Source organism: Linepithema humile, chromosome 1 (genome assembly GCF_040581485.1).
Source record: "Linepithema humile isolate Giens D197 chromosome 1, Lhum_UNIL_v1.0, whole genome shotgun sequence".
Lineage (NCBI taxonomy): Eukaryota > Metazoa > Arthropoda > Insecta > Hymenoptera > Formicidae > Linepithema > Linepithema humile.
Genome location: NC_090128.1, coordinates 44,459,406 through 44,479,766, shown reverse-complemented (window position 1 = coordinate 44,479,766; position 20,361 = coordinate 44,459,406). Strand labels below are relative to the sequence as shown.

At 31.2% G+C, this 20,361-nt stretch overlaps 2 protein-coding genes and 2 pseudogenes across 2 annotated transcripts in view; 2 read left to right on the top strand and 2 right to left on the bottom strand.

The window, feature by feature from the left end:
• Positions 1–1,039, top strand: part of LOC136998461 (phospholipase A2-like) — a 5,612-nt gene extending 4,573 nt beyond the window's left edge. The window contains exons 4-5 of the mRNA XM_067351129.1: positions 230–370; positions 571–1,039. Of these exons, the coding sequence (XP_067207230.1) occupies positions 230–370; positions 571–643 (214 nt within the window). The 3' untranslated portion in view covers positions 644–1,039. The remainder of the gene's footprint in view (positions 1–229; positions 371–570) is intronic.
• Positions 473–7,974, bottom strand: LOC136997313 (dihydropyrimidine dehydrogenase [NADP(+)]-like; annotated as a pseudogene).
• On the top strand, positions 7,816–13,426 carry LOC136998495 (phospholipase A2-like). Its single transcript, XM_067351184.1, has 5 exons — positions 7,816–7,954; positions 9,711–9,991; positions 12,178–12,337; positions 12,617–12,757; positions 12,958–13,426. The coding sequence occupies exons 2-5, from the start codon at positions 9,727–9,729 to the stop codon at positions 13,028–13,030; spliced, it is 639 nt and encodes a 212-aa protein (XP_067207285.1). The 5' UTR covers positions 7,816–7,954; positions 9,711–9,726; the 3' UTR covers positions 13,031–13,426.
• LOC136997306 (dihydropyrimidine dehydrogenase [NADP(+)]-like) lies at positions 12,860–20,361 on the bottom strand (annotated as a pseudogene).

The window sequence follows — 20,361 nt, the reverse complement described above, 5'->3', positions numbered from 1 at the left end:
ATGCTTTTTTCTTGTTAAATTTTTTTGTAGCATTGCGACGTTTAAAATAAATTTTGTATCGTCCTGATATTTGAATACAAAATTTACGTAAATAAATGTGAAATGTACATCTAGCAATATCTCATATTACATATTGCATCTTCAATAAAGAATTCGTTCCTTTGCGCTTGTTTTACTAAAAATTTTTAACTTTTTGCTTGTCTAACTTATGTAATTTTTTGACAAATAGATCTGCTTGCACTTGCGACAATGAGTTCTACGAGTGCTTGAAGAATGCCAATAACATACTCTCCAAAGGGATCGGAAAAACGTATTTCAATATACTAGGACCACAGTGCTTCAGCTGCGTATGCCCAGAGAACGGTTGCAAGTAAGATAAATAATAGTAGTGCTTATTATTTAATTCATTTCGGTTATCCGTTTGGCAGCAAATTAAGTAAATTTAAAATTTTTGTTGCAATAAAAAAAAGGCTTTTGTATACAAAATTTATTTCAATTTTTTCAACAATTGGTTGCATTAAATATTGTAAATTAGATATAATTAATTTTTATCAAAAATGCAAATTTTAGCGCTTCTACTAGCAGTTCAGAATGCAAAGATCAGTGCCGCAGATATCAATGGAATGATAGTCCTCGCTTTTGAGTCAATGGTCAAAATAGAAGACGTTCAAACAATTTGGCAAAATAAGATTTCTAAATGTAAGATTCTTAAAGATGTAATCCTACAATTATGTATGCGCTATATTATTCTACTACTTCTAACAATAAGAACTCTTAAAAAATTCTGTACTGTAAAATTTTTTAACTTTTCTCAACTGTATTATGTTTTGTCTTATGAATTTATTCAAAATACATTTATAAGATTTGAATTTCACCATTTTTTGGATTAAAATCGACACCAGTCGATTCATTTAACTTATATAATAGGTCATTTATGTACATATTGTACTATTAAAATTATGTATGTTATAATATGTATTATAATAAGGAAGTGATGTATATAACGCAAATAAAATAAAACTTATCAATTGCAATCAAATATCGTATTCTGTCGTATTTTTTCATATTCTATCAGCTGGGTTATTAATGACACAAAACTAATATAATTAAATATGATGTCAACAATCATTCAATAATCGTTTATGTAGAAAAAAATGCAATACTGTTGTTAAGATAAATTGTTTTACATACCTTGTTGAAAGTGACGATAAAGTATTATTTAAAAGATATCGATTACATTTTTCGGCGGCACGCCTCTCTTAATCACGTGTGGAATTGTTTTCGGAACCATACTAAAAAATAAAATACACAATAAAGTAAAAATTAAATTAAAATAGAGTATAATTTTAAATTGAAACTTACGTAATACAATCGATAATCGGACACACGGACAGACAAAGTGTACATCCGGTGCAATCGTCGGTCACCTTGGGAATGTGAGTGTCAGCGTCGAAGGTAATCGCTTGATATCCAGAATCCGCGCAAGCCATATAACACTTACCGCAATTTATGCACATATCCTGAAAAGAGTGGCAAATAAATGTAAAGATACTTGAATATCATATAATTAAATATCGTTTAAATATTATTTAGATAATTAAGATATTAATTAGCCAAAATATTTATAACATACATCGTCAATCAAGGCGACAACTTGCTTCTTGTTGTCTAATTCTTTGTAGCTGCTGATATGGGCTGTCGCTTTACCAATTACGTCCTTAACGCTAGGTATCGGAGCGATTGGTTCTTGAGCCGGTCGTGTTACTTTGATAACTTGATCCAAGGGATTTGAGTTTGCTTTCAGCTCGGCTATTTTCTGTTCACGCAACTTTTGATATTCCCCGAAATATGGTATATTCTACAGAACAATTTTACATATAAAATAGAAGCATACATACATACACACTCACACACACGCATATATATTGAAAAAAATATTACAATTATCAAATTTATTAAACATTTTTTAATGAAAAAAACTTTCTCAAAATTCTAAAATAGCAATGTAATAATTATGCTGGATAATATTTTAATATAAATTATTAATTTTATTATTTTGTAGAAAATTCTTAATTTTATATTAATATATTCAAATGTTACATTTTTTCGCGAAAACATTGTGTTCAATATTGATATCTATAACTGCAATAAACGTTTAATTAGTTTCTTTTCAGTTTTGTTGTTAAAAGATTGATAAATAATTAGTAATGCTTACAATAAGTAAAAATATGTGATTACAATGCTTACTTTGCCGAGAGCATGTTGCAAGGAAACAGGCTTGCCTTTTTGATGTTTGAATGTCGGTGGACTCTGACCGTCCCAATCTTTTATCTGCGCAAGACTCTTCAAGTATAATAATGCTTTCAAACCAGTTACATAATCATCTATCAGGGTAAAATCTTGATTTTGGATGGCACTGCAAACCTGCATATTAAATATTATATTGATATTCCATTTTTCTACAATTTAACTTCTTATAAAATTATATTATAAATTGTGCAGTAAAATGTCAATTTAATCCCAATCTTAATACATAAACAGAGTAATTTACCTGAACAACTGATGCACCGCAATGCAAGAATTGCAGAGCAACGTCGGCTGAATCGACGCCGCCGGCACCAAGTATTGGGAAACCCGGAAGATGCTTCGAGATCGTCGAGATGACCCTTACAGCTTGAGGTCGGGTAGCGTTTCCTGACACTCCACCGTACGTCGTGGATTTGTTTAGACCAACCGCCGGCCATGGAGTTGCATCGGCGTACAATCCCATTAATCCCGATACCGTGTTAATTGCGGTAACGCCATTAGCTTTGCCTACATCAATAAATATCTTAATATTGTTAATTATTTAGAGATAATTTTAATGTAAATTATATTTTCTACAGCACTTTTTATTTTTATATTTTCCGCAAATACATAAATTTAAAAATTTGTATTAATTTCTTGAAATAACTTTACCTTCGTAAGCCGCCTTGGCGATTGAAAGGATATCAGTGATATTGGGTGTCAATTTTACGAAGAACAGTATCTTGACGGCTTCACGAACCCATCTGGAGATATTTCAAACCAGTTCAGGATCCTAAAAATTAATTTGTCATTAATTTAGATTTTAAATTTTAATAAAAAAAAAAGAGGAAATTAAAAAGAAAATAAACCTGTCTACAAGCTAGACCATTCCAGACTCTCCCATGCCATGAGGACAGGATAAATTTAATTCCAAGCCATCAGCACCTGATGCTTCCGCTTTCCTCGCCAATTCTGTCCAATCAATTCTGTTATAAGTGCACATGATGCTCGCAATGACGATCTGTGCAAAAATAAATGATACAAAAAATAAACCGTTGATCTCTAGCAATTAATTAAAAATTATTCTAATTTCATCATTATACTCTTTCACAATTTTACATATATTAAAACTACTATTCAAGTACATACCTTCGTAGGGAAGTCTCGCTTCAGTTCTGTAATACTGCCGCACCAGTAATTGGCGGCTTTTTCAGATATTAGCTCAATATTGAGAAAACTGCTCTGCTCGGGTCCGTAATGATGACGAGACGTTGTGCCTTTAATAATGCGCGGCGATACATTAGTAACGAGATCCTGTGATAACATATTTAAGATAAATAAAAAAATTTGTGAAAATAAAATATAAGTTTGAAACTTGACGATAATTTCTTCGTAAAATACCTTGTCCAAAGAGAAAGTTTTCATGATGGCAAAGAACCAACCGGCTTCGAAAGCCCGTCGAATCATCGCGCTGGTGGTGCAAGGTGGAGCGGAAGCCGAACCGAAGGGATTTTCAAATTTCAGACCACACATCTCGACACTCAGGTCAACGTCGTCGATGGCGGTGTTAAATTTCGATAACAGCGAAGATTCCGGCACCGTCAAATCATAAGATTCCTAGAAAAAACGCAAAAAATGAAATAAAAAAAGAGCAACCAAGACCATAATATAAATTATTTTATTAATTTTGAAAAATAAGAAATGCAAATCTATGTACATTAAATTTTGCTTTGTATTTTGTTTTACATTGTATAGATTTATTAAAATAAACACAAATGCAAGTTTTTTCTTATTATATTAATTATCAAATTACACCATATATTATTAATTGGCAACACTGAATAACTTTAGCTAAGAAATATAAATTTATGTTTACTTCTAATAAAATTCCATGTTTCTGTGACATTCTGCAGTTTGCAAACTGCAATGTCACAGAATTAATTAAAATATGCTAGTTGATGACACACCTGTATATATTTGTGAATATACCATGCAGCTGTTTTCCCATCATTCACAGATTCCACGGTCGTTTGAGCGACTCCAGCAAGGTCTCCTCCACAGAAGACACCTGGCACTGAGGTTGTCAACGTAGTCTACTTCCGGCAAGTTCCACTTGTTCATCTTAATTGGCTCCATAGCACGCATCACTATTCATCATAAATTTTTCTTTATATCATATCATAGTATTACGTTTCCGAAACGAGTCGCGCAGTTCGCACAAATAAATCAACACTTTTTATGAAAAAGGACACTTTAATAATAAACACAGAACTCAATAATTAGTAACCAAGAATACAATACTAAGATCGGAGCTGTCATAAACGTCCGCCCGAGCAGACAGCTACCAAAGATCTGACATATAACAGTTTGTTTATAACTGTCATAGAGACCGTTTAAACCGCTATTCAATATTCGTTGACTTGACAAAGAATATAAGAAAGATTATTAATAAATGCCATTTGGCTTCAACTTTCTAATGACCGATCGATATTATCGATCGGTCCGTCAGCTGTAACACACACAGCATCAGCGGCAAAATAGTACGGGCACAACAATAGATAGATCAATATCATGTTAATGTCATAGGTAGTTAGTTATTTATTAGAGTAATATATAATAAATTCATATCGTAGCAAAATAATATTTGATAACAAATTATTTTAATAAATACTTAAAATTATTTTAATTGTCTGATATAAGGATTCCTTATATCATATAAAATAATTAAGTAATAAATGATCTTATTTGTAATATTTCTAATATATTTCTATTATTTTTTTTCTTTATATAGTTTTAATGTGTATAAACACATGTAAAACACTATATAATTGCTCACCAACTGGGTTATACAATCCCGAACCGAAAGCTGAAATCACGAAATCCGCTTTCAAAACAACCTTTTGTTCTTCGTCCTCTACCCACTCGCCTTCTTCGTTCTGTTCAGTCCTGCAAAATTCGATTGCGGCAATCTTCTTGTTACGAAGAACGACTCGTCTTGGCGATTGGAATGGTAAAAATTCACATTTCTCTTCTTTCGCTAAATCCATCTATAAACAACTTTTGAATATTTCAAATTTGAACGCTTGGATTCTAAATCTTTAAGTCCTAAATTATCAAATCAATTTTTTTCTTAGGTTTTTAAATAAGAATTTAAATAATAAGAATAAGTTATTTTATAAATATTATGGACAATTACCTCTTCTGAAACAGCACGTACGTTAGTAAAACCTTTTCGAAAAACAACAAACACTTTTTTCGCTCCACAACGGAGGGCGGAAGTAGCGCAATCAAAAGCTGTGTCTCCCGCACCGAGAACAATCACATTACCACGAAGAGATGGAAGTTCCTGATTGCTCTTGCAAGCGCACATTCCCGGCTTGCTGCCTTTCGCGACAGCGGGCAGAAAGCTCTTCGAGGTGAAGAAACCCATCTCCGAAGATTTTCGAAAATCGATATACTCTTTGGCTCTGGAAAGCCAATTCCTAAAAAGAATTACTTTACATCCAACATCTTGAAGGCCCTAAAACATTTTGGAACTTATTCGTAGAATAATTTATTACTAAATTTGATAAAAAAATTTTAAATCATAATTTTTAAAGTTAGAATTTAGAAAATATCAACAAAAATTAATTTAAAAAATTTAAACCATTTTTCTCAAAATTAAAATAAACTGATAAGGCCATAATATAAAAATTACTTTATTAGAATCTAATATAATTAAAAACAAATACTGTAAAGAATCAACAAATTATTATTTTTAAATCAAATTTATCTGTATTGTCAAATCGTCTTTGGACAGCGATCTTCCTAACTCAATTTTCACTCATAAATCTCTAACGAGATCCACCTCGAAGCTGACAACGTCATATGGAAGTCTGTATTGTAGTACTTCGGAAAGACTTATCCGCCGATATATTTTTCTTTTTCAAAGATCGTAATATCATTGTAACCAAGTCGAGCGAGAAATGTCGCACACGAGAGAGAAGCTGGTCCGCAACCGAGAAGAGCGATCTTCGTATCCGCATGAGGTACCATTTGATTAGGTATTCTAGTTTGAGGAATATTCATCTGTTTAAAACTCTGAAAAAACAAGCAATGTATAAGTCAAACGCCACGTTTATCATTTAAGTGATTAAAAGTTGAATTAAATATAGAGACATTAGAACACTGAGAGAAAAATCCGGTTAAAATTGATCGGAAAATCCATTCAAAAAGTAACAAACGGATATTATCGATCCCTTCAATCGGAAAAAATAACCGATGAAGACTGAAATAACCGATCAGAAAATTCCGATTAGAAAATATCCGATCTAAAATATCCGTTTGTTACTTTTTGAACGAATAGTCCGATTATATTATGTCCGATCAATAGATCTAACATCTGATCGGAATTTTCCCCTTAAATATACCAATTAATATTAATATTAATTTGTATCACTTCTTCTTCTACTTTGAGTTCTTCAAGAACAGTTCTAACTGTATTACAATTCATTTCTTTCACTTCTTAATAATTGACACGTAATACACTATTATATACAAAATATTGCACACAATATTGCGTCACACTGCCTTCACGCTGCTTCGATGACGAACACGAGACAATAGAGTACAGGCTCATGCACGCTGGGCCCATCGGTATGACTGTTAGCACGACCAATCACAATCGAGTTACTTCGAGTGCGACTTCGAAATGTGTACACATGTATTTCATCGGACTTCTGAACGGATAAATTGTATTTCATCGGATATTACACTTTATCGGATAATATTTTAATCGGATATAGTACATTAGATCGGACATTCAGCTTGTTCGGAAAAAATACCTTATTTTTATTCGATCAAGTGCAATGTCCGATCATATTATATATCAATTTAAACGGATAAGTAAATCGCAGCTCATTATCCGTTCATATTTCATTTGAAATTTTATTTCATCGGATAAAGGCATCCATCATTTCATCGGATAGCCCCAAATCCAATCAAAATCAATTGAATAAGATGTTCAAACGGTTTTTTCCGATTAGAGTCGCTGGATATTTTTCTCAGTGTTGTCACGATTGAAGGGATCGATAATATCTGTTTGTTACTTTTTGAATGGATTTTCCGATCAATTTTAACCGAAATTTTTTTCTCACAATCAGTGCAGAGTGTCAGAAATATGTATTTTGCGTACGCAAACAGCAATGGTTGTTCATTAAATGCGACACGTTAATGATCAATTGCGATGATACATACTTCTAATTCTGCGGAAGAGTCTTCATAATAGAACACCCGTCGTATCAAACAATAATAGTGGATAACATTTCACAGCTGTATACCATCGGGATCAAACGGATAAACAAGCATTGAAAAAGACAAATAAAAGGCAAAGTTGTCCATCGCAAATTATGCACATTGCTGATTGTTTGTCACGTCATTCAAATGAATACTAATTGCAAACTTTTATCTTTATCGTCTACATAGATAATACAACTGATATATGTACCGGCGGAATTCTCCTTGGGCCCACCTTTGACATTTGCACAAGTGTTAAATGACAATATTCGACTTACCTTCGCACACCCTGCGTGCGCCACCTTCCGCAGGTGGAATAAGATATCCGCGAAGATATTTAAGTGAAGTACTGTCAAGCTGTGGCCAGCCCGTGTCGCCAGTCGGTTGCAATCAGGTAAGCAGACACAATGTTCGCTATAATTTTCGCGAGATTAGCAAAAGTCTCGAACGAAGAATTATTATATCAGCTTAAATCAATTTCACTATTTCTTACATCGTTATTATTATCATTTTTTTTTAAATACTTCGACATTTTATAGATCAATGTAACACAAAATAAATAATAAAATCAATTTTTTTTAATTATTTACTTAGTTTACTTTTATAATCATCAGCACATATATGAATTTTTGTATTTTGGATACTCTAATGTTCCAATATTTTTCAATAAAATTTTTAAAATAAAAAAAATTAATGTTTTAATATATGGTTAATGTATTTTATATTTGTATTTTTTTCCTCGCGATAGTGCTATAATCTATCTTCAATAATTGTTAAATAAAAGTGTGTTGTACTTTTTAAATTTTAGAAGACTGGAATGACTGAACAAATCTATATAAAAGCGCAAGTGAATTACCGAGCAAATGTAAATTGTTTATTATAGTGTGGTGTAATTCATTTGCGTTTTTGTTTAGATTTGTTATATTTTTTATTTATTCAAATATAATCGATTTTATTTTATTAAACTATTGAATACTTAAAATTTGTAAAAAAAAAATAACATTTATTAAAAAAGTGTAACATAAATTGTTAAAAAAATAAAATTTTATATATATTTTTTTTAGTAGATAGATATTTTTCATTATCAATTTTTTATTTTAAAAATTTTATTGAAAAATATTGGAGTATCCAAAATACAAAAATTCATATATGTGTTGATGACTATAAAAGTAAACTATTAAAGTAAAAAATTTTTTTAAATTGATTTTATTATTTATTTTGTGTTACATCGATCTATAAAATGTCGAAGTATTTTAAAATAAAAAAATTATCACAATATATGACTTAGCTTCCTTTCATAATCCCCGCACATATATGCATAAAAAATTTATTGCTTGTTGTGAAAGATAAGGCAAATTTGGCAGTAAACTATAAACATGACGTGACTATAAACGATGCATAAAAATTTTGCAATCGAGTATTTCATTTGAAAAATTTCTGCTATTTTACTCATTTATCACGTGAAAGAAAGAAATTGTTTTAATATAGATTATGGTTGGACAGTATTTAACTTTGCCACTTTTATCTCCAGTTATAATTCTATATAAAAATAAAAATTATTAAAATATTAAGAAATAGTTTATTTAAATGAACGACCATCGTAGTCAGTCGTTACTATATAGGTACTTAATTTAAATATTGCAACACTTAAATTACACTGTAATTATAAGTCATTAATTATCTACAATTTGTGTAAAAAAATAGACGCAGAGTCAGCCTTAAGGGAAAACGGTGTCAGACCCTGAATATACAATTGTTTTTCAGCTTATCATAACTTAAACAATACGTTGAATGGCAATGATTTAGATATGAAATCATTAAAGCGTCCTAGTTCATATCATGTTTTCAATAAAATTGTATTTATATCAGAAAGTAAAAAAAAAAAGACTTATGTAAACATTATTGTTATAAAAAACTTCTCAAATATTTTTACCATGAAACAATTTTACGTATGATTAAGAATCTTACGATTATAGAGAATGTATCATTTCTATTCTAAGACATGTGTCTAAGAATTTCTTTGTAACTTACAAGTGTTTAATTTGATATTTAAATAATTCTCCTCTTAGCTTTTTTATTATAACATGCACTTAACAGCGTGTGCTTTTGTTCATTAGAACTATTTCTTATCCTACCGTCATTTATTCCAGGTGAAAACATAGTGCAATGTCACGTGTACGTGTCTGTCTCTTCGTACTCTTCCTCGTACTCAACATCGCCGTTCAATTCGGTGATTGTGAGGATACAACGAATAATGTTAACTGTGATGAAGACGTTCCGCCTGGCTCCGATAAAACTCGTATATCATTTTGGGAATGGCCTTTTACTAAACCTACCCAGAACGATAACGTGCTTGCAAGATCCTTTAACAGCAATATCAACAAAATCCGAGACTATACAGAAACAATGAAGTTCAAGTTGATCTTTCCAGGTAATTCGACTATTCGTAATTGAAGAGTTTACAAGAAAACATTTTAAATGGTAATAATAAATTTAAGGAAATCTACTTTTGCGTATAATTTAAAAATAAAATATAAAAATATATATATTCCATTAAAATATTAAGAATATTATCAGAATTTTTTTTAGAATTAAAACAAAACATTATTTTATATTAAACTATTAAATATTAAACTATTAAATATAATAAAAAACAAGCTATTAGAGCAAGAGCTAGTTAAAATTGCTCAAAATTCATCTTATTAACAATATACAAACGTTTCGGCCTAAAGAAACGTGACCATCTTCAGTGTACAAATTTTAAAATTAATAATGAATTTGCCTCGACTGATTAGTCGAGTTTCGCTCACTATCAATGACACATGTATCATTTTTTAAATTTTGACATACATATCCGACGAATTGTTTACGCGTTGGACGTTCTATGGCATTACACACTTTTAACAAGTTAAAAACAAAATGTATAAGCAGGATTACCAGAAGAGATCTAATCAAAGTTAAAATCAAAGTTCGAAAGCGTTTCTTGTTTACTTAACTTATGTATCACCATTATGTTCTGTTTATAACTTCATTATTAATTTTAAAATTTGTACACTGAAGATGGCCACATCTCTTTAGACCGAAACGTTTGTACATTGTTAATAAAATAAATTTTGAGCAATTTTAACTAGCTCTCTCTTGCTCTAATAGCTTGTTTTTTATTACGATTATTGTTCAAAATTTAAGAAAGAGCAAATCTTAATAATATTTTTATTAAATATCATTAATATTTTATATTTTTTAAGCATAAAAAGAATATTCTTTGGTTCCATTTTGTGTGCAATAAATATTTTTATAATTGACAATAAGCGCATGAATTTTACACATTGCTATCAATTATAACAAATACAATATTTTTCAGCAAAAAAATTATTGAAAATATAGTATTTGCAGATTATTTTATGTAAAGTCTTCAATTTCTGATTTCATCTTTTATTTTTATTAGCTAATTAATTACGTAACAATCTTTTTCTGAAAAAAAGCCATTACAGTTATCAATAATATTATAAATGTAGTTAATATGTTAATAGAGTTAATATGCTGATTTACTGTCACTGCAATATGTTCAATATGCGCAATATGTGCAATGAGACAATATGACATATGTATAAATTGACGGACGACTTATAGTTCGTATTCGAATAATCACGAAAAACAAAATTATCTTTATAACGATATGTAAAATATTGAACAAACTCGCTTTTTCCTCGCCATACTTCATATTTATGAAGAAACAAGATAACACCGTGCCACCGTTAATCCGTTCATTAAATGCAAGTATCTTCAAGAATTGTTTATAAAGTATAAAACTGTAACTGAAATCTAATTTTATGTTTTAAATAATATTAATTTAAAATTTTTTAAATAAAGTTATTCTGTTAGAATAAATATGGATTGCGAAAAAGAATGAAATGCTTCGAAAGATACATTTCAATCGTTACAAACGTTAAGAACCATCGCAAAAGTTTGCTGGAAAATTCCACAATGATAATCAAAAACGTTGAATCTAATAATCGACTTCTGATACATGCGATGTGCCGAAGGATTCTAATCTAAACTTTTATTTCTCACGTTCATGCGTGCAATCAGATGTAAATACGAGAAGCGTATACGTCAATTGCAGCTGTAACTTCCGCGATATGTTTTTTTCAGACAATGTTTTAAAAACAAATTGTAGTATATTTTAAATTTGTTTCCTTTTTGAAAAGCAAACGTTGTTTCTTAAAAGAAAACTTTAAATATTTTAATGTTACAAATAAATTCGTAACTAGGTTCTTTTATTTATATTTTTGCAAAAAATACCTGTACATTTATGACGTGATTATGTATTATATATTTTGGTTGCTTTATTGTTTCATAAACTTATAAATATCGACAGACGTTTTTAAGTAATTTTGTAATAAAATTGCAGAAAAAATGATGATATTAATTGATTGGGTACTTTTCTCTTTCTCTCTCAAGTATAATTTTTATTTTTTTATTTTGTTTGCATCAAAAATTAAAAAGTAAAACTAAAAACACCAGTTTAGCAAGAAATAAATTTGTAAGTCTGATAAAAAAAGAATTTATTATCATTATTGAATGAAATATTTTCTTCATCGATAATGTTCATGTTAGGAACACTCTGGTGCGGCGATGGAGATAGAGCGAAGGATGAAAACGATCTCGGAAAATTCAAGAAGACAGACGCCTGTTGCAGAGCGCATGATAATTGCACAAGCAGTTTGATGGGTGGTGAGATAAAACTCAATCTCCATAACAATGGCATTTTCACGAGGTAATTCGACAAACGAGATAATAAGACCATTATTTGTAGTGCAATCTCTCATGCTTTTTTCTTGTTAAATTTTTTTGTAGCATTGCGACGTTTAAAATAAATTTTGTATCGTCCTGATATTTGAATACAAAATTTACGTAAATAAATGTGAAATGTACATCTAGCAATATCTCATATTACATATTGCATCTTCAATAAAGAATTCGTTCCTTTGCGCTTGTTTTACTAAAAATTTTTAACTTTTTGCTTGTCTAACTTATGTAATTTTTTGACAAATAGATCTGCTTGCACTTGCGACAATGAGTTCTACGAGTGCTTGAAGAATGCCAATAACATACTCTCCAAAGGGATCGGAAAAACGTATTTCAATATACTAGGACCACAGTGCTTCAGCTGCGTATGCCCAGAGAACGGTTGCAAGTAAGATAAATAATAGTAGTGCTTATTATTTAATTCATTTCGGTTATCCGTTTGGCAGCAAATTAAGTAAATTTAAAATTTTTGTTGCAATAAAAAAAAGGCTTTTGTATACAAAATTTATTTCAATTTTTTCAACAATTGGTTGCATTAAATATTGTAAATTAGATATAATTAATTTTTATCAAAAATGCAAATTTTAGCGCTTCTACTAGCAGTTCAGAATGCAAAGATCAGTGCCGCAGATATCAATGGAATGATAGTCCTCGCTTTTGAGTCAATGGTCAAAATAGAAGACGTTCAAACAATTTGGCAAAATAAGATTTCTAAATGTAAGATTCTTAAAGATGTAATCCTACAATTATGTATGCGCTATATTATTCTACTACTTCTAACAATAAGAACTCTTAAAAAATTCTGTACTGTAAAATTTTTTAACTTTTCTCAACTGTATTATGTTTTGTCTTATGAATTTATTCAAAATACATTTATAAGATTTGAATTTCACCATTTTTTGGATTAAAATCGACACCAGTCGATTCATTTAACTTATATAATAGGTCATTTATGTACATATTGTACTATTAAAATTATGTATGTTATAATATGTATTATAATAAGGAAGTGATGTATATAACGCAAATAAAATAAAACTTATCAATTGCAATCAAATATCGTATTCTGTCGTATTTTTTCATATTCTATCAGCTGGGTTATTAATGACACAAAACTAATATAATTAAATATGATGTCAACAATCATTCAATAATCGTTTATGTAGAAAAAAATGCAATACTGTTGTTAAGATAAATTGTTTTACATACCTTGTTGAAAGTGACGATAAAGTATTATTTAAAAGATATCGATTACATTTTTCGGCGGCACGCCTCTCTTAATCACGTGTGGAATTGTTTTCGGAACCATACTAAAAAATAAAATACACAATAAAGTAAAAATTAAATTAAAATAGAGTATAATTTTAAATTGAAACTTACGTAATACAATCGATAATCGGACACACGGACAGACAAAGTGTACATCCGGTGCAATCGTCGGTCACCTTGGGAATGTGAGTGTCAGCGTCGAAGGTAATCGCTTGATATCCAGAATCCGCGCAAGCCATATAACACTTACCGCAATTTATGCACATATCCTGAAAAGAGTGGCAAATAAATGTAAAGATACTTGAATATCATATAATTAAATATCGTTTAAATATTATTTAGATAATTAAGATATTAATTAGCCAAAATATTTATAACATACATCGTCAATCAAGGCGACAACTTGCTTCTTGTTGTCTAATTCTTTGTAGCTGCTGATATGGGCTGTCGCTTTACCAATTACGTCCTTAACGCTAGGTATCGGAGCGATTGGTTCTTGAGCCGGTCGTGTTACTTTGATAACTTGATCCAAGGGATTTGAGTTTGCTTTCAGCTCGGCTATTTTCTGTTCACGCAACTTTTGATATTCCCCGAAATATGGTATATTCTACAGAACAATTTTACATATAAAATAGAAGCATACATACATACACACTCACACACACGCATATATATTGAAAAAAATATTACAATTATCAAATTTATTAAACATTTTTTAATGAAAAAAACTTTCTCAAAATTCTAAAATAGCAATGTAATAATTATGCTGGATAATATTTTAATATAAATTATTAATTTTATTATTTTGTAGAAAATTCTTAATTTTATATTAATATATTCAAATGTTACATTTTTTCGCGAAAACATTGTGTTCAATATTGATATCTATAACTGCAATAAACGTTTAATTAGTTTCTTTTCAGTTTTGTTGTTAAAAGATTGATAAATAATTAGTAATGCTTACAATAAGTAAAAATATGTGATTACAATGCTTACTTTGCCGAGAGCATGTTGCAAGGAAACAGGCTTGCCTTTTTGATGTTTGAATGTCGGTGGACTCTGACCGTCCCAATCTTTTATCTGCGCAAGACTCTTCAAGTATAATAATGCTTTCAAACCAGTTACATAATCATCTATCAGGGTAAAATCTTGATTTTGGATGGCACTGCAAACCTGCATATTAAATATTATATTGATATTCCATTTTTCTACAATTTAACTTCTTATAAAATTATATTATAAATTGTGCAGTAAAATGTCAATTTAATCCCAATCTTAATACATAAACAGAGTAATTTACCTGAACAACTGATGCACCGCAATGCAAGAATTGCAGAGCAACGTCGGCTGAATCGACGCCGCCGGCACCAAGTATTGGGAAACCCGGAAGATGCTTCGAGATCGTCGAGATGACCCTTACAGCTTGAGGTCGGGTAGCGTTTCCTGACACTCCACCGTACGTCGTGGATTTGTTTAGACCAACCGCCGGCCATGGAGTTGCATCGGCGTACAATCCCATTAATCCCGATACCGTGTTAATTGCGGTAACGCCATTAGCTTTGCCTACATCAATAAATATCTTAATATTGTTAATTATTTAGAGATAATTTTAATGTAAATTATATTTTCTACAGCACTTTTTATTTTTATATTTTCCGCAAATACATAAATTTAAAAATTTGTATTAATTTCTTGAAATAACTTTACCTTCGTAAGCCGCCTTGGCGATTGAAAGGATATCAGTGATATTGGGTGTCAATTTTACGAAGAACAGTATCTTGACGGCTTCACGAACCCATCTGGAGATATTTCAAACCAGTTCAGGATCCTAAAAATTAATTTGTCATTAATTTAGATTTTAAATTTTAATAAAAAAAAAAGAGGAAATTAAAAAGAAAATAAACCTGTCTACAAGCTAGACCATTCCAGACTCTCCCATGCCATGAGGACAGGATAAATTTAATTCCAAGCCATCAGCACCTGATGCTTCCGCTTTCCTCGCCAATTCTGTCCAATCAATTCTGTTATAAGTGCACATGATGCTCGCAATGACGATCTGTGCAAAAATAAATGATACAAAAAATAAACCGTTGATCTCTAGCAATTAATTAAAAATTATTCTAATTTCATCATTATACTCTTTCACAATTTTACATATATTAAAACTACTATTCAAGTACATACCTTCGTAGGGAAGTCTCGCTTCAGTTCTGTAATACTGCCGCACCAGTAATTGGCGGCTTTTTCAGATATTAGCTCAATATTGAGAAAACTGCTCTGCTCGGGTCCGTAATGATGACGAGACGTTGTGCCTTTAATAATGCGCGGCGATACATTAGTAACGAGATCCTGTGATAACATATTTAAGATAAATAAAAAAATTTGTGAAAATAAAATATAAGTTTGAAACTTGACGATAATTTCTTCGTAAAATACCTTGTCCAAAGAGAAAGTTTTCATGATGGCAAAGAACCAACCGGCTTCGAAAGCCCGTCGAATCATCGCGCTGGTGGTGCAAGGTGGAGCGGAAGCCGAACCGAAGGGATTTTCAAATTTCAGACCACACATCTCGACACTCAGGTCAACGTCGTCGATGGCGGTGTTAAATTTCGATAACAGCGAAGATTCCGGCACCGTCAAATCATAAGATTCCTAGAAAAAACGCAAAAAATGAAATAAAAAAAGAGCAACCAAGACCATAATATAAATTATTTTATTAATTTTGAAAAATAAGAAATGCAAATCTATGTACATTAAATTTTGCTTTGTATTTTGTTTTACATTGTATAGATTTATTAAAATAAACACAAATGCAAGTTTTTTCTTATTATATTAATTATCAAATTACACCATATATTATTAATTGGCAACACTGAATAACTTTAGCTAAGAAATATAAATTTATGTTTACTTCTAATAAAATTCCATGTTTCTGTGACATTCTGCAGTTTGCAAACTGCAATGTCACAGAATTAATTAAAATATGCTAGTTGATGACACACCTGTATATATTTGTGAATATACCATGCAGCTGTTTTCCCATCATTCACAGATTCCACGGTCGTTTGAGCGACTCCAGCAAGGTCTCCTCCACAGAAGACACCTGGCACTGAGGTTGTCAACGTAGTCTACTTCCGGCAAGTTCCACTTGTTCATCTTAATTGGCTCCATAGCACGCATCACTATTCATCATAAATTTTTCTTTATATCATATCATAGTATTACGTTTCCGAAACGAGTCGCGCAGTTCGCACAAATAAATCAACACTTTTTATGAAAAAGGACACTTTAATAATAAACACAGAACTCAATAATTAGTAACCAAGAATACAATACTAAGATCGGAGCTGTCATAAACGTCCGCCCGAGCAGACAGCTACCAAAGATCTGACATATAACAGTTTGTTTATAACTGTCATAGAGACCGTTTAAACCGCTATTCAATATTCGTTGACTTGACAAAGAATATAAGAAAGATTATTAATAAATGCCATTTGGCTTCAACTTTCTAATGACCGATCGATATTATCGATCGGTCCGTCAGCTGTAACACACACAGCATCAGCGGCAAAATAGTACGGGCACAACAATAGATAGATCAATATCATGTTAATGTCATAGGTAGTTAGTTATTTATTAGAGTAATATATAATAAATTCATATCGTAGCAAAATAATATTTGATAACAAATTATTTTAATAAATACTTAAAATTATTTTAATTGTCTGATATAAGGATTCCTTATATCATATAAAATAATTAAGTAATAAATGATCTTATTTGTAATATTTCTAATATATTTCTATTATTTTTTTTCTTTATATAGTTTTAATGTGTATAAACACATGTAAAACACTATATAATTGCTCACCAACTGGGTTATACAATCCCGAACCGAAAGCTGAAATCACGAAATCCGCTTTCAAAACAACCTTTTGTTCTTCGTCCTCTACCCACTCGCCTTCTTCGTTCTGTTCAGTCCTGCAAAATTCGATTGCGGCAATCTTCTTGTTACGAAGAACGACTCGTCTTGGCGATTGGAATGGTAAAAATTCACATTTCTCTTCTTTCGCTAAATCCATCTATAAACAACTTTTGAATATTTCAAATTTGAACGCTTGGATTCTAAATCTTTAAGTCCTAAATTATCAAATCAATTTTTTTCTTAGGTTTTTAAATAAGAATTTAAATAATAAGAATAAGTTATTTTATAAATATTATGGACAATTACCTCTTCTGAAACAGCACGTACGTTAGTAAAACCTTTTCGAAAAACAACAAACACTTTTTTCGCTCCACAACGGAGGGCGGAAGTAGCGCAATCAAAAGCTGTGTCTCCCGCACCGAGAACAATCACATTACCACGAAGAGATGGAAGTTCCTGATTGCTCTTGCAAGCGCACATTCCCGGCTTGCTGCCTTTCGCGACAGCGGGCAGAAAGCTCTTCGAGGTGAAGAAACCCATCTCCGAAGATTTTCGAAAATCGATATACTCTTTGGCTCTGGAAAGCCAATTCCTAAAAAGAATTACTTTACATCCAACATCTTGAAGGCCCTAAAACATTTTGGAACTTATTCGTAGAATAATTTATTACTAAATTTGATAAAAAAATTTTAAATCATAATTTTTAAAGTTAGAATTTAGAAAATATCAACAAAAATTAATTTAAAAAATTTAAACCATTTTTCTCAAAATTAAAATAAACTGATAAGGCCATAATATAAAAATTACTTTATTAGAATCTAATATAATTAAAAACAAATACTGTAAAGAATCAACAAATTATTATTTTTAAATCAAATTTATCTGTATTGTCAAATCGTCTTTGGACAGCGATCTTCCTAACTCAATTTTCACTCATAAATCTCTAACGAGATCCACCTCGAAGCTGACAACGTCATATGGAAGTCTGTATTGTAGTACTTCGGAAAGACTTATCCGCCGATATATTTTTCTTTTTCAAAGATCGTAATATCATTGTAACCAAGTCGAGCGAGAAATGTCGCACACGAGAGAGAAGCTGGTCCGCAACCGAGAAGAGCGATCTTCGTATCCGCATGAGGTACCATTTGATTAGGTATTCTAGTTTGAGGAATATTCATCTGTTTAAAACTCTGAAAAAACAAGCAATGTATAAGTCAAACGCCACGTTTATCATTTAAGTGATTAAAAGTTGAATTAAATATAGAGACATTAGAACACTGAGAGAAAAATCCGGTTAAAATTGATCGGAAAATCCATTCAAAAAGTAACAAACGGATATTATCGATCCCTTCAATCGGAAAAAATAACCGATGAAGACTGAAATAACCGATCAGAAAATTCCGATTAGAAAATATCCGATCTAAAATATCCGTTTGTTACTTTTTGAACGAATAGTCCGATTATATTATGTCCGATCAATAGATCTAACATCTGATCGGAATTTTCCCCTTAAATATACCAATTAATATTAATATTAATTTGTATCACTTCTTCTTCTACTTTGAGTTCTTCAAGAACAGTTCTAACTGTATTACAATTCATTTCTTTCACTTCTTAATAATTGACACGTAATACACTATTATATACAAAATATTGCACACAATATTGCGTCACACTGCCTTCACGCTGCTTCGATGACGAACACGAGACAATAGAGTACAGGCTCATGCACGCTGGGCCCATCGGTATGACTGTTAGCACGACCAATCACAATCGAGTTACTTCGAGTGCGACTTCGAAATGTGTACACATGTATTTCATCGGACTTCTGAACGGATAAATTGTATTTCATCGGATATTACACTTTATCGGATAATATTTTAATCGGATATAGTACATTAGATCGGACATTCAGCTTGTTCGGAAAAAATACCTTATTTTTATTCGATCAAGTGCAATGTCCGATCATATTATATATCAATTTAAACGGATAAGTAAATCGCAGCTCATTATCCGTTCATATTTCATTTGAAATTTTATTTCATCGGATAAAGGCATCCATCATTTCATCGGATAGCCCCAAATCCAATCAAAATCAATTGAATAAGATGTTCAAACGGTTTTTTCCGATTAGAGTCGCTGGATATTTTTCTCAGTGTTGTCACGATTGAAGGGATCGATAATATCTGTTTGTTACTTTTTGAATGGATTTTCCGATCAATTTTAACCGAAATTTTTTTCTCACAATCAGTGCAGAGTGTCAGAAATATGTATTTTGCGTACGCAAACAGCAATGGTTGTTCATTAAATGCGACACGTTAATGATCAATTGCGATGATACATACTTCTAATTCTGCGGAAGAGTCTTCATAATAGAACACCCGTCGTATCAAACAATAATAGTGGATAACATTTCACAGCTGTATACCATCGGGATCAAACGGATAAACAAGCATTGAAAAAGACAAATAAAAGGCAAAGTTGTCCATCGCAAATTATGCACATTGCTGATTGTTTGTCACGTCATTCAAATGAATACTAATTGCAAACTTTTATCTTTATCGTCTACATAGATAATACAACTGATATATGTACCGGCGGAATTCTCCTTGGGCCCACCTTTGACATTTGCACAAGTGTTAAATGACAATATTCGACTTACCTTCGCACACCCTGCGTGCGCCACCTTCCGCAGGTGGAATAAGATATCCGCGAAGATATTTAAGTGAAGTACTGTCAAGCTGTGGCCAGCCCGTGTCGCCAGTCGGTTGCAATCAGGTAAGCAGACACAATGTTCG

Coding starts and splice junctions, on each gene's coding strand:
- LOC136998495 (XM_067351184.1), top strand. CDS start 9,727: ATGTCACGTGTACGTGTCTGTCTCTTCGTACTCTTCCTCGTACTCAAC. Junction 9,992..12,177: donor GTTCAAGTTGATCTTTCCAG/GTAATTCGACTA, acceptor TGTTCATGTTAG/GAACACTCTGGTGCGGCGAT. Junction 12,338..12,616: donor AACAATGGCATTTTCACGAG/GTAATTCGACAA, acceptor TTTGACAAATAG/ATCTGCTTGCACTTGCGACA.